Raw genomic sequence first — 15,998 nt, 5'->3', positions numbered from 1 at the left:
TTTTTGGTTTTGTTTTGTTTTGTTTTGTTTTGTTTTGTTCACTTTCAGATAGATTACAGATTTCTATTATTTTCCATCTTTTCTGGGTATGATTTGTATAACATCATGATACCATTGTTGTAAAACAATTCATTGTAGCAGGGGTCCCCAATTCCTGGTCCATTTCCCAGTACCAGGCTATAACCCACTTGGAACCAGGCCACACAAGCCGCAGGTGAGCATGCAAGGGAAGCTCCATTTGTGTAAGCAGCAGCCGTGCACGCAAAAGCATCTCCCACTGCCCTCACTGCCAGTCCACAGAGCCAGAAAGGGTTGGGGGCATTATAGCACTCTTGTTACAGTTGGAGACAGAGTTTCCAAAGCTCTTTTATGATTACTGGCTCCTCGTTTAGTGAGAATTGTATTTTTGAATGATTAAAAACTAATTTCAGCAGTTGGCCAAATCAACTGAAGAAAAAAGATTAAGGCAAGAAGATATTATAGGAGTGATCTGTGGAATTTGTTAATGATCTGTAGAGAAATAAATTGGAACTGTACTGTGATTTAGCTCCCAATGCCCACATCCTCTCATGCCATATTGTTTCGTAATAGCTATGTCTTTTAAACTAGTGATATAATCAGGTTAATATGGGTGATTGCCAAATTTAATAAGCAAGTTACTGAAAATTTTTCATATGGGATTAAACACATCAGCAGAAATAAGTAATCTAACCAAGAGAGATTTTAAATGAAGGTCAAGTAAAGATCTGTTCTACTTTGGCTTTATTGAATTAAGATTTGTGTGGACTAAACTTACTGTATTTTTCTGAGTATAAGACGCACCAATATTTTGAAGAGGCAAAAATTTTTAAAAAGTTTTTGCACTCTGCAGACCTCCCAAAATGGCCCACTTTTTTTGCAAAAATGGCCCATTTGTTGTCAAAAAAGGGCATGCATAGCCTTTAGGAGGCTTATAGAATGGTCCTGGGGACTGGGGGGCAAAAAATGTCCCATTTTCCGCTCATTTATGCCCTCCCCAGCCCCCAAGAGCACCTGGAAGCCTCCTAAAGGCTCTGCACGACCATTTTTGCAAAGGGAGGGTCAGGAGGCCAAAAATGCTGTATTCAGTGTATAAGACACACCCAAATTTTCAGCCCCCTTTTTGAGGGAAAAAGTTGCTTCTTATCTCTGAAAAATATGGTACTTGATTTGTTAAACATGTAATGTTTGAAACAGTATGGCCATGTTGGAAACTTAAAGTTCAAAGAAAAGGCCAAGCCAACACTTTGTTCCCTGACATCCTTGCCACACAGAGGAAGTTCTTAGCTGATACTTAAATTTTATTTCACGAATGAAAACAAACTGCGGTTAGAAAGAAGTTCCCTGAAGATGGTTTCCAGCACAAATCTGAAAGCTCAGAAGACAAAATCTCTGGTCCCGGTGACTGACCCAGATTGGATCCCTAATTTGTTTGTTTGTTTGTTTGTTTTTCACATTTTTGAATCACCCATCTCTTCGAAAAGACTCTGGGCAGGGTACAATTAAATATTGAAATACGAAAACAGTATATAAATGTTAGAATGTTAGAATTAAAATTTTGGAAGGAGACAAGAATAACAATTAAACCTTGTGAAAAGTGGGAAGGGGGAGCTCTCAAGGCACCAACTAACTTTATGCTTCTTTGGGCTCCTCAAATGAGGCTTCAGAGCTTTGTTTTAACTCCTCTTTAGAAAGTCAGGACAGTGAGGGCATCTGCCTCTCCTCCATAGGGAGAATATTCCACAGGACAGGGGCAATGGCAGATAAGGCTGTCAGAAAAGTTGGAGTTCTTTAATTGACAAGATCTGCAACACAACTTCCCTACCTGATCAGATGTGATGGGCTAATGTAATGAGGCAAAGCTGGTTCTGTAGGTAGCTTGGCTCCATGCCATGTACAGCTTTATAGGCTACAACCAACACCTTGAATTGGATCCAGAAGCAAACTGGCGCCCATTGGCATTCATGGAGTAGAGATGATCCATGTGCCCATCCTCCTTTTGCACCAGCTTAAGCTTCCTTTGTGCAGCCTCATTTTGCACCATTAAACGCTTAAACGCTTCCGAATACATTTCAAGGTAGCCCCATCTACAGCAGATTGCATGTTATCTTATGCTTCACGAGAGAAGGCTAGAAACTGTAGAGAACAAGATGGCTTGTTATTCTGCTTTTGCAGCCTTCTGGATACCTGAAAATAACAACCAGCTTCTCTAATCTAATTCTGGTGTTGTATCATTGTCTCAGAGTTTGTTGTTTGTTTTGATCTATATTGCTTGTTCATAATATTGCTGATTTATAATTCACTATGTGTTGCTTGGTAGTCTTATTTATAAATTAAGGGAAGGAACAATAGAATAATTAAATAAACATGATGTCTCTTTGATTAGGTGTGATGACATCACTGTTGATTCAGATATAGTCTGTCTAGAGGTATCACAGTTTGGTCTTGGAAATCTGTTTTATGAATAGTACATAATATAAGAAATAATATTTCATATAAAATAATTCTTTCTAGCACTACTTTAACTAAATGAAGAATTGAGCCACCGAAGGATTAAATGTCGATCTGTATTAGCAATCTGTTTTATTTGCTTTGTGCTATGCGGAGCAATCACTAATGTTGCTGTTTGGAAATTCAGTACATTTCTAAGGTGACCTTTTGAGTTGGCTGCCTACTTTCCCTCTTCATCAGTATAGTTTTATTTTGGGTAAAGGATGATAAAAAGTATGTAAGCTGAACACCATGCAACATTTGCAACAATATCTGTAAGGTTAAAGTTTGTACTAGCAGACTTTCCCATTTAGATTCACAAACTATCTACTGATTTTTCTTATTCAGAAGTAAATGTGATGAGGCAGTGATGACAGAAAGAAAAAGCTAGCATTATATGTAATTTTTTTTGACACACCTGCAGTATGCAGTCCTTTCCCTTGTAACTCAGATTGCCACATGTGCGCTGCATTCTGGAATGCCCCAGTCTTTGAATAGGACTTTCCAGGAAGATGTTTGAAATAAAGTTTCTTTCTCCCCTTCCTTCACATTTTAAAAAAATCTAATCAGAAGATTCTCTAGTTGTCAGGTACTAACTTATATGACAGAATACTTACTTTTTCATGTTATTATCACCAGAATTGTCAAAATCCTATCCCTATAAAGTAGGCATGTTTGGGAGTTATTGCAGAAATTGAGGTAGGTGGCTGGAGACTATAATTTTATCAGGAAGGAAGAAAACACAAGTCTGAGAAGATGACAGCAAAGAGCATTAGCTGAGACATCAGGGAACCAAATAAAGAGAAGCAGAAATAGCTGAGAGCAACCTGAAGAAAAGCAAAAGCAAAATAAAAACCAATAAATACTGAAGTTATACTCTTGAGATAGTAGTGAAGCTTCTTCCAGCCTAAAAAGGAATCTTAGAGAAGTAGAAGCAGAGCAATGCCCGAGAGCAATGGCTGAGCTATTACTATGGTCTTCTTAATAAATCTTATTAATCAGATCTCTGAGACAGTTGTTTCTTGTAATAAACTAGTTTCAGTCCTGGCTGATAGAAGAAGCCTGACATTATGTATGGAATGAAGAAAAGGTCATTGGAGACTATTGATCTGGATCTTGGCATCCAGGTTTCAGTAATTCAGGAGGAAGGACAAATGACCACCCAGAGGACTGCTTATGATGGGGCAGTGGCAAATAAGGTCAGCATTAGTTCCTGAATATTTTTAATGGAAGGAGACAGTTATCACAGGATTTTTATTTTTAAAAAGTTTACATGGATTTAATCTAAATGATTAAATGGGCTCATTTATTTAATGTCCATAACATTAAAAGAAAATGTTACTTTCTTTGTATCAAATTGTGCTCATTCTCAAGGAAATGTGTTCAATTAACAGAACAGCAAAAGCAAATCCCATTTTAATCCAGTAGTCCCGGTAGTGCTATGATAAGAATTAAAATGTTAAATTGTGGGATCTCAGCATATTTTTTTATCAGGGTTAACAGATTTGTTTTTCATTTTCTTTGTTGCTTTTACACTATTAACATGGCAAGAATAAAACTATTCTAACAAATGTATTTATTTTTATTTTTTTATTTAATTAATTAATTAATTTGTCATCCATCTCATAATGAAAAGACTATGTGCGGCAGTTATGGTATAAAAAGGACAGTTATGCGGTGCATAAGGCTGAAAATACAAAATGGTCTGCCTAAAGGGGCCCCTCCATAATGCAGGGCCTATTGTTAATTAGCTGCAGTAGTATGTATTATAACCAAAACAGCTCTTAAGGTATATTGCGCCTATTACAGTGAATTAAATTTATATATTAAGTTTAAGATTAATAATTTAAGAGTAACAAGTGAGAAGAAATTGGACTATGAGATTTAGTAGATCAGCAGCAGACTTTTGCTGTGGATTGGATCTTGTCAAGTGCTGATAAAACCAATCTGCAGCCATAAGTAAGAAGAACTTCATGAATAATTCAGTCTGAGCAGAATACTTGTATCTTGTAACAGCTCTGGAGTAGGAATGAGAAGCCACAAATACCATGGATATATCTCATTTCATGGCCTCTGTATGAATTCTGAGATTTTTGGAGACCATTTTTTAAAAAAAAATATTTCTTCTTTTCCTCCTTTTCTGAATGCTGCTTAACTTTCTGCTATATCCCATCAATTTAATTTATAGTAGTATAGTAACCTTGAAGTAGCTATATTTCCCTCTTGGGATTCAGCCTGGAATAGCTTATTGCAGGCCACAGAAATCTCTTCTGCATTCAATTAATATTCCCAGTAAACATACAAAATTCTGTGCCTCCTATTATGATTCTCGGTTGTCTTGCGCTTGTAATTTATAGTCTTCCTGCTGATGAAAATAAAAGTTGTAACTTTTTGTATTTCTTCCTTTGAAGTACATAAAAATCTACACATATGTTACCATTAATCTATTTTCATATTGTCATTCTACAGCCCAGATGATTTACTTAACGCCTTGAATGAAGGAATCAGCCGTGCTGATGTCATCATCACATCAGGGGGGGTGTCAATGGGAGAAAAGGTATGTGTGGTGGATGGTATTGGATCAAAGCAGATGGTTTAAGTTTAAAATAAAGTAGTGGGATGAAAACTCTTTTAGAAATAAGTAATAGAGGGAAATCTTCAGGCACTGAACTTAAGGACCTGATATTAAGGCCATCAAAAAGAGAGCAATCTTGTAGCGCTGCCAGTATTCAGCATGAGTACCCTTTGTCTTGTCATTGATTCTCCTTACAGAACAGCTTATTGCCATCTCCTTATCTCAAATGCAAACTTTTCTGAGCCCATAGAAATATCTACAAGCTTTGGGAAAGATGTGGCTTCTTTAAGGAGCATCTGGCAGGTACAGAGTGCTGGTAATGCCAAATTCAAAGCAGTCTTTCCTGCTTCAAACACTATCAACATCTGTGCAAAGTCTAAATGCTCTGGATCGTGATGTTACCTGTCATTTGTTGTTAGAGGAATAATATGTTGGATAAACCTCAAAAATAAAAAAAGACTCAGATATACTAATCAGTTCTGAAACATCTGAGCTGTTGATACTCCTCTTAATAAAGGAACAATAGCATTCTATCGTCTATGCAAAATTACACTTTTGTGCTGCCCTTTCATGTTGTTACCAGTTTTATTATGTTGTTATATGGAGACATTTATATTGACATCATTTAACACCATTTGAGGAGGAAATTATATACAAATTCAATAAACTAGGGTGCGCAATCTCTTTTTGCCAAGATTTGCAAGGATTTGAATAATCTGTTGGTAGGGTTCAAAGAAGTCTTGAGTGGAATGAGAACCAAAATTGGGAAGTTGGTGAGGTTGGGTTTTTTTTTAATTAAAAAAAACTTTATGATACTTTGCCCTCTCTCAAACTGTAGGGAAAACAGCATTTATTAGATGTTTGATGTGGTTTTTTGCATAGATGGTTTGAAATTTGAATTTACAAGTACATTATCTTAGCCTGCAAATTCTGGTTGCCTATTCTTGAAACAAATATATTATCTATGTCTTTGATCTATGCCTCCTTAGCTTCTAGGACTGGATGATGGTTCATCTTACAAATATCTTAATTAATACCTTACAATCCCCTTTTGGTTCTTTTTTTCCAAATAGGACTATCTTAAACAGGTGCTGGATATTGATCTTCATGCCCAGATACATTTTGGCAGGGTTTTTATGAAGCCAGGGTAAGTAATATTTCTTATGTAGCATTAACCTTGCATATAATCTGGACAGTATTGAGAGCTTAATGCCTTGCCTAATAACCCAAGAAACCAAGTTCTAATAAGAAATATTACATTGCCACTTTATTCTCCAAAATTATTCCACTACAAGTGCTGCTAAATAATCATGCTAATTACTAGTAAGATATCTTCATATAATTCACTGTAAATGGTGCAGAAGAAGAAAATTCTACGTCTCCTGTTAAGATAGAAGAACCTGTTGAAAACAAAAGAATGAAGAAGTAGCACCAGTCAGATAGGATCTCCTTGTTAAAAAGCATGGATGCTTTTGAATGTTAACTTAGATTGTTTGAGAGGGCTTCCTGCCTGCTCAGCATTTTTAATACCTCAACAAGGCTTTCTCAGTCTTTCCCAGTTCATCTTCATTTAATTTTGTGCCCCAATCCTCTTTTTTTCATTCATTTCTGTTTCTATGTTCTATACAGCCTGTTTTGCTTCTTTTTTGCTGTTCACGCCAAAAGAAAGCAGTGGGAAGAGATGCATTTATTTGTTTCCTTGCAACTGACAATTGGGAATTGTTTAATTGAGAGAATGATTGGTATACGCAGACAGGGATAAGTCAGCTTTGTAAACAGGATATTTTTATAGGCAATTCATTTTAATGAGCAATGATTCAGTTAAGGTAAATACACATACACACTATACATACATGATGTGTGCTTATGTTTGTAAATTTTTTTGGTATCTTTTTCTTTGCGGGATCATTTTAAATTCAGAGTTGTCTTCCTTTTAAGTAAATATTGTAAATACCGAAAGTTTATCAAGGTGGTTCTGGCCTATGTCAGATGACAGCAATAGGAAAAACTGAAAGGAGCAAAGGAAGCTCAAAATTTATCATGGGAGAAACAAACTTCAATCTGGAATCAGATTTATTTAACAAAACAAGAAGCAGGAAGGACTTGACTCCCCCACTCTTTCCCTTCATTAAAACATTCAGATGATTGATGATATGAAAATGTCTGGACTGCACACCCTTGGGAGGAATGATGATCTTACCTAAATATAAGGGTTTTGTGTTCTTAAATTAGAGCAAATACTTGTAGCCTCAGCCCAAAAATAGAGCATTTTAGAGCTACACAGTGGTGCAAAGATATCATTTTCTTTTCTTTTCAAAGTATGCTTTGCATTGCATATTTGTTTTAAATATAATAACCTGTTTAGTTGTGGGAAAAGATATTTTCTTCTCGTCCTCTTGCAACATTACCTCCAGCTTCTCTCTCTTCCCCTATTTTTCTTACTCATTCAGGCTTATCAAGTATTATGATGTACTAATTTATATAAATTGACATTTCAGGGATTCCTCAAATATTTTTATAACTTCATTTACTAGTGCTAACACACATTCAGTGATGACTGGAAACCACTAAATAAAACAAACTTTAATAATATAGAGGAGAAAATGAATGGATGCCACTAAAATAGTCATTGATTAAGATGGGTGGTTATAGAAATTGAATAAATAAATACATAAAGTAAGCAGAGCCATATTGCTACCTGTTGAAATTATACACTACTGTAATTAATTTCAACAGGTAGCATTTTTTCATATAGTGTTCTCATATATTAAATATCCAAATGCTAAACATACTAATCCAAAACAAACTGCCATTATTCAGAGTTCATATTAATGTTTGATGTAAGAATCCACATGTCTCTGGCCTCTCAAAAGATAGCTGGTATGGTGGTCTTGTTTCCTTAAAGTGGGCAGGAAGATCTTGGTTTCACTTTTCCATTAACCACATGATTGCAACTTAGGAAGTCAGGCTGTTATCTTAATCATGTACACAGAGTAAGATGCTCCCATTAACTTATTTACTTTTTTAAAAATAATTTTACTGAAGTGAAAAAATAAGATAAGTGTAAAAAGAAATACAAAATAGATAAAGAAATGGCTTTTGATCTTCTGTGCAGCAGTTGCAAACGTATACTCTTCTTCATTAAAATTTCATCATTATTCTTTTTTCCCATAATCAACCCTTTTTAATCAGCAGATCCATAAATCACCAGTTCATTTATTTTCATTTACACCAAAACATCCATAAAAAAATGTCCAGTCTTTAATTAAAGTATTTGCTAACTTACCCCAGATCAAACAGGTCAATGTTACCATTCTATCCTATTTACAGTCCATTCCTCCATTGAGTTTGAGTTTGAGTTTGAGTTTATTACATTTATAAACCGCCCCCTCTCCCCGCAGGCACTCGGGGCGGTGTACAGACAACGCATATATAAAGACAACAAAGCACACGAAAACCCAGACAAACAACGTAAACATACAGTCTGTATATTAACCCAAACTAATTAATAGTTAAAACAATCTAAAAACCAATTTAAAACCCCAAAATTTAAAATTTAAAAAGCCATCCAGGAAGGTGAGTAATAGATGTTACTTATGATTACAAATGGGCCAGGCCGGCTAGTCGGAACAGGTGGGTCTTGAGTTTCTTACGGAAGGAGCGGAGGTCAACGGTAGTTCTAATATCGGGGGGGAGGTCGTTCCAGAGGGTTGGGCCCATCACAGAGAAGGCCCTACTCCTGGGCACCGCCCGCCCACATTGCTTAGCGGAAGGTACCCGGAGGAGTCCCTCTCTGTGAGAGCAGATTGGTCGCAGGGATGTATGGGGTTTCAGTATGTGGATGTTTCAGTATTTTTCCATCTTTGTGCATGTAGTATTTTTATTACAATTACTATATGCAAAGCCAATCCTCCATAGATGTTTTCTAATTAATTATTATAAGTCCCAGTACTAATATTTCTTATTTTATCTGAATGGTTAATCTTTAGAATTCTTTGTATCATTATATGTATTAGTATCCAATACCTTTTTGCTTTTTCACGCGTCCACCATGCATGGTAAAAAGATCCTTTATGTTTTCCACAGTTGCAGCATTGATAAGAAGTACCTTTATACATCTTAGTTATTTTTCTGATGTCATATCCCAACAGTGCATCATTTTGTAAAAATTCTCTCTTAAATTGTAACACCATTTGGATTTCAGTTCTTTCCACCACGTTCTCTCCCATTAGTCCAAACCAGAATTCTTAGCCCATTTTATCGTGCATTCTTGAATTTGTTCTTTTGCTTCAAACCTCAGCAAAAGTTTATACATTTTAACAATCACATGTTTGTGTGTACACAATTCATTTTCAAATTCCTTTTGTTTTTCAGTTCCAATTACTTTTTGATCTATAATAAATCTCTCTCTTAATTGTACATACGAAAACCACTGAAAACTAAATCCCTTTGCAGTAAATTGTTTTTGTGAGTTCATCCCATTGATTTATTTCCAAATTATACAGCTGCACTTCATTTTTATTTTTAAAAAGGTAAAATACTTTGAAAGTGCTTCATCTTTGGAATGTTAATTGCATCTCATTGAACAATGGAGCGTAATTCTTAAACATTGGAAAGTGAAGTTGGAGGATGTAGCAAACAAGCTATTTGGAACATTATTATTAATACACTTTAATCATCTGGTATATAATTGGGTTACAAATGAAAATAGTTATCTCGATATACAATTTAATATAACAAAGATGAATTCATGTTGAAAAAAATCAGTCATGCAATTAACAAGATATTGCTAATTTGGTGGGATTTATTAGCTAAACTCTGGCTTTCTAATGGGAAAAATGATGGAATTTTGAATTCCATGTGAAATACTATTAATTCACATTTTTATTTCCTGTGTAGTATTTTATGAGAATCATTGCATTTTCCAAGAATGTTGAAGATAGCAGAAATGAGGCAATAAAAATATTTAGTTATTGACAAATTTTATAATTAAGGATTTAGTTCATAATTTTAACAATTGGCATCACTTCCTAGGTTACCTACAACCTTTGCAACCTTGGATATTGACGGGGTAAGAAAAATCATCTTCGCGCTCCCAGGTAAGATATATTAAATTATAAATCTTTTCATTTATGTTCATCCATACCAAATAAATTTTAAACCAAATGTTGTGCAAATCGTCATGTTCCTTAACTGCAAATATCTTAGTCATGCTGTGTATCATTATATCTTCCACATGTAACAATCACAATGGTCTTATTTTTTATTTTTGTGAATGCCCCAACACTGGAAGTCTTTAAGAAGATGTTGGATAGCTATTTGTCTGAAACGGTATAGGGTTTCCTGCCTAGGCAGGGGGTTGGACTAGAAGACCTCCAAGGTCCCTTCCAACTCTACTATTGAATTGTATTACTGTATTGTATTGTATTTTCTGAATCAAGTTTTTTTTAATCGACTGCTATTAATCATTCTTGCTCTTCAATTCATCAAATATTCCTTTAAAAACGGTTTGAAAAGACTCTTGCTACAAAGCACAATTTCTTTCAAAAGTAACAAATGTTCTTATTCTTGAAACAATTCTCAAGTAATTTATCAAACAACTGTTTCTTAATCTTTAGGGAACCCTGTGTCCGCAGTTGTTACCTGCAATCTTTTTGTTGTCCCAGCACTGAGGAAGATGCAAGGAATTCTGGATCCTCGTCCAACTATTATAAAAGCCAGGGTAAGAGTTTTCAAATGAAAGGTGAGTTTTTGAGGTACTCTGCTTAGTTGCACTAGTATCTCAGAGCTGAAGAAATAACCTTAAAATAGCCTAGAGTTCAAAGAATTCAGGTGAGGTATTGTAAAAAGAGAAAGCACTACAGAAAGGCATTTAAGATGAATCATAACTATTGAGAGTAGACAGTATTTGATCAGTAAACCATTGATCTTACTATTGGTTTTTGTATTATTTTTAATGAAATGTGGATGCTTCTATTTTGTCAGTAAAATAAGGATAGGATAAAAAATTTGCCTCTAAGGAAAGATGCTCAGTTAAAAGTCTTGGTCATGCAGCTAATCTCTACACCTTCAAATCATTATTAGATACCATTTTCAAGTCCACATAAGGCATTAGTGAATTTTACATAGACTTAAAGTAAGAGTCCCTTCCTGCCTGTCCTAATCTTCTCTCTTTAGGCCAAGAGGAAGATTAAAGTCCCTGTGGGCCTGGAACAGCTGATAAAAAGCAAAGAACAGCTCATCCCTGAACATCTCTTGCCCAAAGAATGTCAGTAATGGGCAGCTGTTTCCTCCCCAACAACCCTTTTAAAACCTATGGCCTATCTAACTTTCTTTACAGGAATCTGTAGTATAAAAATATTTAGTTTGCAAAGTGATAATAGCATTGCAATTTGAACTTAGTTTATAAAGATTTATACAGTTACTACAAATCCAAATTTCACCCAAAAAAATACAGATTTTTAATGAGACAGAAAAACTATTCATTTATTCCAGTGCCTTATAATCTTCCTAAATTCCTTTTTTCTGTATTTTACAGTTATCAGTTTAATGTACTATTTCAGATTGCATAGCTTTTTTTACTGATCATAGGTAAATATTTAAGACCTTTTTAAATGTAAATGCATCTATTCCATTGCCTTTCTATCTCAAACCTTCCTTAGCTTATAATGTCAAAAGTTGCTTTGGCAACAATATTGTTTGGGGAAAGGGCAAGGACGTATGATAGGATAAATTCATAGAGATACTAAGAGTGAAGTTTGGGGCAAAACCAACATACATGTATTTGGTCTACTCCAATCAAATTAATCTCTTTTATTTCATACACGTTATTTGCATCTGTGAGCTAAATATGTGCCCTTGGAGAGGGGCATTTTAAATTTCTTAATGTCATTATATTCAATTTGTGTGTTTTATACAGTTATCATGTGATGTAAAATTGGACCCTCGTCCAGAATACCATCGGTGCATACTGACTTGGCATCACCAAGAACCACTGCCTTGGGCACAAAGTACAGGTTAGTGCTTACAATCTCTTTCTGCTTTTGGCAGTTTTTGTCGAGTTCACAAGTTTGAAACATGAAATGTAATGAAACACAATGATTGGTATTTTCTCTAATTTTGAATAGCATGCAATATTTAAAACCATAAACAAAACATGTAACTATTAAGGAATTCCCCTCTCCAACCTTTATCCTTTTGTGCTTCAAATTAGGCTCATGAATCTCACCCAGTTATAAAATAAGCAAGAAGCACGAACATCTTCTGATTGTTTCAGTCTCCATTACATGCATATATAATTATACTGTATGCTTGATGCAACTTAGATCTAGTGTCTTCTATTTGCCTTTTGAAGTCTTGACATCAAATATTTCATTGTATATAGAAAATATCTAGGTGGGGAGAGGAGAACATATTTTATTTACATATATAAAATTGAAAGATTTATTTGACTGTCAGAAACATCATTTCCTTTAAGTACTAAGTAATTAACAAAATTGGTGCTTCCTGATACGAAAATTCATGAACCAGATGTCTGGCTAGGGAATGAAATGGGTATTTTAATTTTGCATCTGGATTATTTACTTGGAGAAAATGTTCATTTTGAAAACTAAAACAAGCTTAACTTGCTGTGAGGAGTGGTGCAAACCCTTCAATTATATTATTATATCCCATATTTTCCTTTTCCAATCACTATTAGTAGGTATTGCAAATAATTCATCAAGACCCTTAGCTTCTGAAGAAAACATCTTTCTGTATCCATTCCTTGAGACTATCCTACAGGCAGTCAAAAGTTGAGCCTGGCTACTTTACAGGGTTAGGTAGTAGATGCAGGGGAACATTTTTTCCACAAGCAAAGCACCTCATTGAATGATTTGCACAGCTTTACCATACAGTAAGAATCTCGCAGAAATAGTTTCAAGTGGTTGACTTCATAGCTGTCATAACTTCCTATTTAACACCCTCACCCAAAATTCCCCCTCTGAAATAAAAATGCTACCCTGTTTCCCTGAAAATAAGACTTCCCCAGATAATAAGCCCAATCGGGCTTTTGAGCATGTGCGCTCAAACAAGTCCTCCCCGAAAATATTGCAACACAGCAGCAGCCATGAGGTGACCACGCTCTCGCCTCCTGCACCTCAAAAATAATAAGACCTCCCCAAAAATAAGGCCAAGCATTTATTTCGGGGACCAAAAGAAAATAAGACACAGTCAGTTTTTAATTTATATACACTAGAAATATACATGTATGTATGTTTGTATGTATAGAATGCAACTTCAAGTAAGAACAATGTAATGTGTGCATGTTCACATTGCCAGACTTACTGTCAATATTAACCTTCTCCACCCATATTTATGTTAGAAGATTCTTCAGAAGGACTAAAAGTCTCAAACATTGCAGTAAACCTTTTAAAGCTTTAATTAGGCCTCCACCATAAAACATAATAAATTATTCTTTGTGCATTTATGGAATCTGTTTTGCAGTCAAAAAGATTGTTGCTAGTTCTTCTCTGGAAAGCTGTTTCAGTAGTCTTGTTAGGGGCATATGAAATTATAATTACTGTAATGGATCATTTATGTTAAGAAAACGGCACTTTAACCATCAGCCCTTGAATACTTTTAAATGAGTTTGTACTTAAAGGATGTGTGGTTTAGCGTAGAACACACACATTTTGCAAAAGTTCTCAGATTCAATCCCAGCATCACCTGCCATTAATTGAAAAGAATCCTCATAATATTCTAGAAAAATGCATTAGCATTGACAGCATTAGACAAGACAGACCAAGGGTCTGATCCAATAAACAAGTTTCCTATATTCCCATGTAAAAGAAAAATGGTTTAATCATGTTTTGCTTCCTTATTTTTCCAAGTGTCTCTCAAAGAGAAAAGCCTAGCTGAAAAGTCTTTAATTGAAAATGATGAAGAGATGATTTTGCAGTAACATTACTGTATTGCGAAAAGAGAAGAGCTGCGCCTTGACAAACTGGACATGTGTTGCCCAATGCAAAAGTCAGATTACCACCAGTGCATCCTAGAAATAAATCAGATAAATATCTAAATGTTGATTTATGTTCCAAGAAGTTTATTGTGATAGTATTATTTTAGAAATGTCATTCCATTCATTTTATTATAACAACTTTCAGTATTATTATTCACCATCTGGTTTTAAATTCTGTAATATAATAATTAATAATTAATCCTTTGAATGTATTACCACAAGGTGAAGAGATAAGTATCAGTTTAGCTTTCAATAGACTAAATCATGAAACCTAATCCAGGTTGGGTTACCAAAATAAAATAATGTAAGCTTCTCAGTGGCTACCAGTAACATCTGTAGGCTGCTTACAAAATTTTTAAAAATTGCATATCCCTAAAAGGAGAGAAGTAGTTCTGATGTTAAGCACTGTGCTTTGGTTTCCTATCAAATCTAAGCAGCCGTAATGAGAAAGAATACTTATCTGATCCCCAATAAACTCCATGCTGCAGCAGTAGAGTTGTAGTAATACAGGACTGTGTTAACCACAATTGGTACTTTTTAAGCCATTTGCTTTATTGCAGAAGACTTCTTTGAAAAGGTGGTTTGTAGTTTGGCCCTATTAACTTCTGGGTTTATCATATCGATGGCCAGTATGCAATTCTCAGATGATAAAACCATTAAGATTAAAAAGACTTTTTTTTATGAAAGAAATATTGGGATAGTTCAACCCCATATTATAAGGCTATTTGATAATGAAAATTAATATTGCACTGTAAGAATTATGGGGGAAGGCTGACCATTCATTTCTTGTTCTATAGCTTTTGCCCTGCTAATGATTTTTTTTTTTTTTTGCTTTCCATAGGGAATCAGATGAGCAGTCGTCTGATGAGTATGCGCAGTGCCAATGGACTGTTGATGCTACCTCCAAAGACAGAGCAGTATGTGGAACTTCATAAGGGAGAGGTGGTTGACGTCATGGTCATTGGAAGACTATGATGTTACCAGCAGGAGAAAAGTTTTGATGCATGTCCACATATCATTGACTGTATCCTGTAATATGCAACGGCACAGCTAGTTTTTCTGAATTGGATAAAAGTTGATCAGTATAAACACCTTGAACTATATTTCAAATGGATTTAAATAAATACCTTTTAAAAAAAACTTCAAAAACAAATCTTAAAAGAATTTATTCTGATTATATCAAAGCAACTTTTTCATTTCTTGCAATTGCTTTGTGTGTTCAATGCTAGTTCCAATAGCAGTAGCTTTTAGTAGACAGCGGTAGGTGCCTGCAGAACTTGTGTTTTTTCTCATCTTTAAGATTCAACTACTTATGCTCTTAAAACAAGGCTGTCTGCTTATTTATACTAGTGTAGACAACACTTGGATTTTCCCTTATTAGTATGCTTCATAACTGCTTCACCGAGAGCTTCTGCTTGTTCTTTATCGTATCTCGTGTTGATGTGCACAGTGCCAAAAGCAGAGTGGCTGCCCTGGGAACCCGATCAAGCCCCAAGGTTTTCCTCCTTGCTGCGCGTTCAGGGATACCTGTCATCCCAGCAGCCACCCAGCTCAGTACTATTGGGCAGTAACTGGATACCTTTTGTTTAAACAAACAAACAAAACAAAAATTGCTTCCTTAAGTGCTGACAGCCTTTTTAACCAATACATTTAAAATGTACAGAATTAAAATCTTTAAAAAAAAATCAAAGACTGATCTTGTACAGATATTAGTGTTACCAGCATTCATGTGGAAATTAAATAAGAAATAAAAACTAATGTTAAACAACTCTGTACCATAACATTTTCTGTAATGATACTGAAATTTAAATGAATAAAAAAAAATCCTGAATCATTATTTAAAAGGTGATTGTGTTAAGCCTGTTTTCAGTCTTGGGGAAAGGACACAGGGTTCAAAAATTAAATGAGCACAAATAT

General features: G+C 35.0%; 1 protein-coding gene across 10 annotated transcripts in view; it reads left to right on the top strand.

The window, feature by feature from the left end:
• Window positions 1-15,925, top strand: part of GPHN (gephyrin) — a 234,562-nt gene extending 218,637 nt beyond the window's left edge. For all 10 annotated transcript variants that reach the window (XM_081937713.1, XM_081937720.1, XM_081937719.1 and 7 more), the window contains 6 exons: window positions 4,978-5,065; window positions 6,157-6,230; window positions 10,118-10,182; window positions 10,702-10,805; window positions 12,003-12,099; window positions 14,923-15,925. In XM_081937713.1, the coding sequence (XP_081793839.1) occupies window positions 4,978-5,065; window positions 6,157-6,230; window positions 10,118-10,182; window positions 10,702-10,805; window positions 12,003-12,099; window positions 14,923-15,056 (562 nt within the window). In that variant the 3' untranslated portion in view covers window positions 15,057-15,925. The remainder of the gene's footprint in view (window positions 1-4,977; window positions 5,066-6,156; window positions 6,231-10,117; window positions 10,183-10,701; window positions 10,806-12,002; window positions 12,100-14,922) is intronic.
• The last annotated feature ends 73 nt before the right edge of the window (window positions 15,926-15,998 follow it).

The sequence above is a fragment of the Natrix helvetica genome (genome assembly GCF_964273705.1).
Source record: "Natrix helvetica genome assembly, chromosome: 1".
Classification (NCBI taxonomy): domain Eukaryota; kingdom Metazoa; phylum Chordata; class Lepidosauria; order Squamata; family Natricidae; genus Natrix; species Natrix helvetica.
Note: the sequence above shows the minus strand (reverse complement) of the source record. Positions and strands in the feature narration are given on the sequence as shown.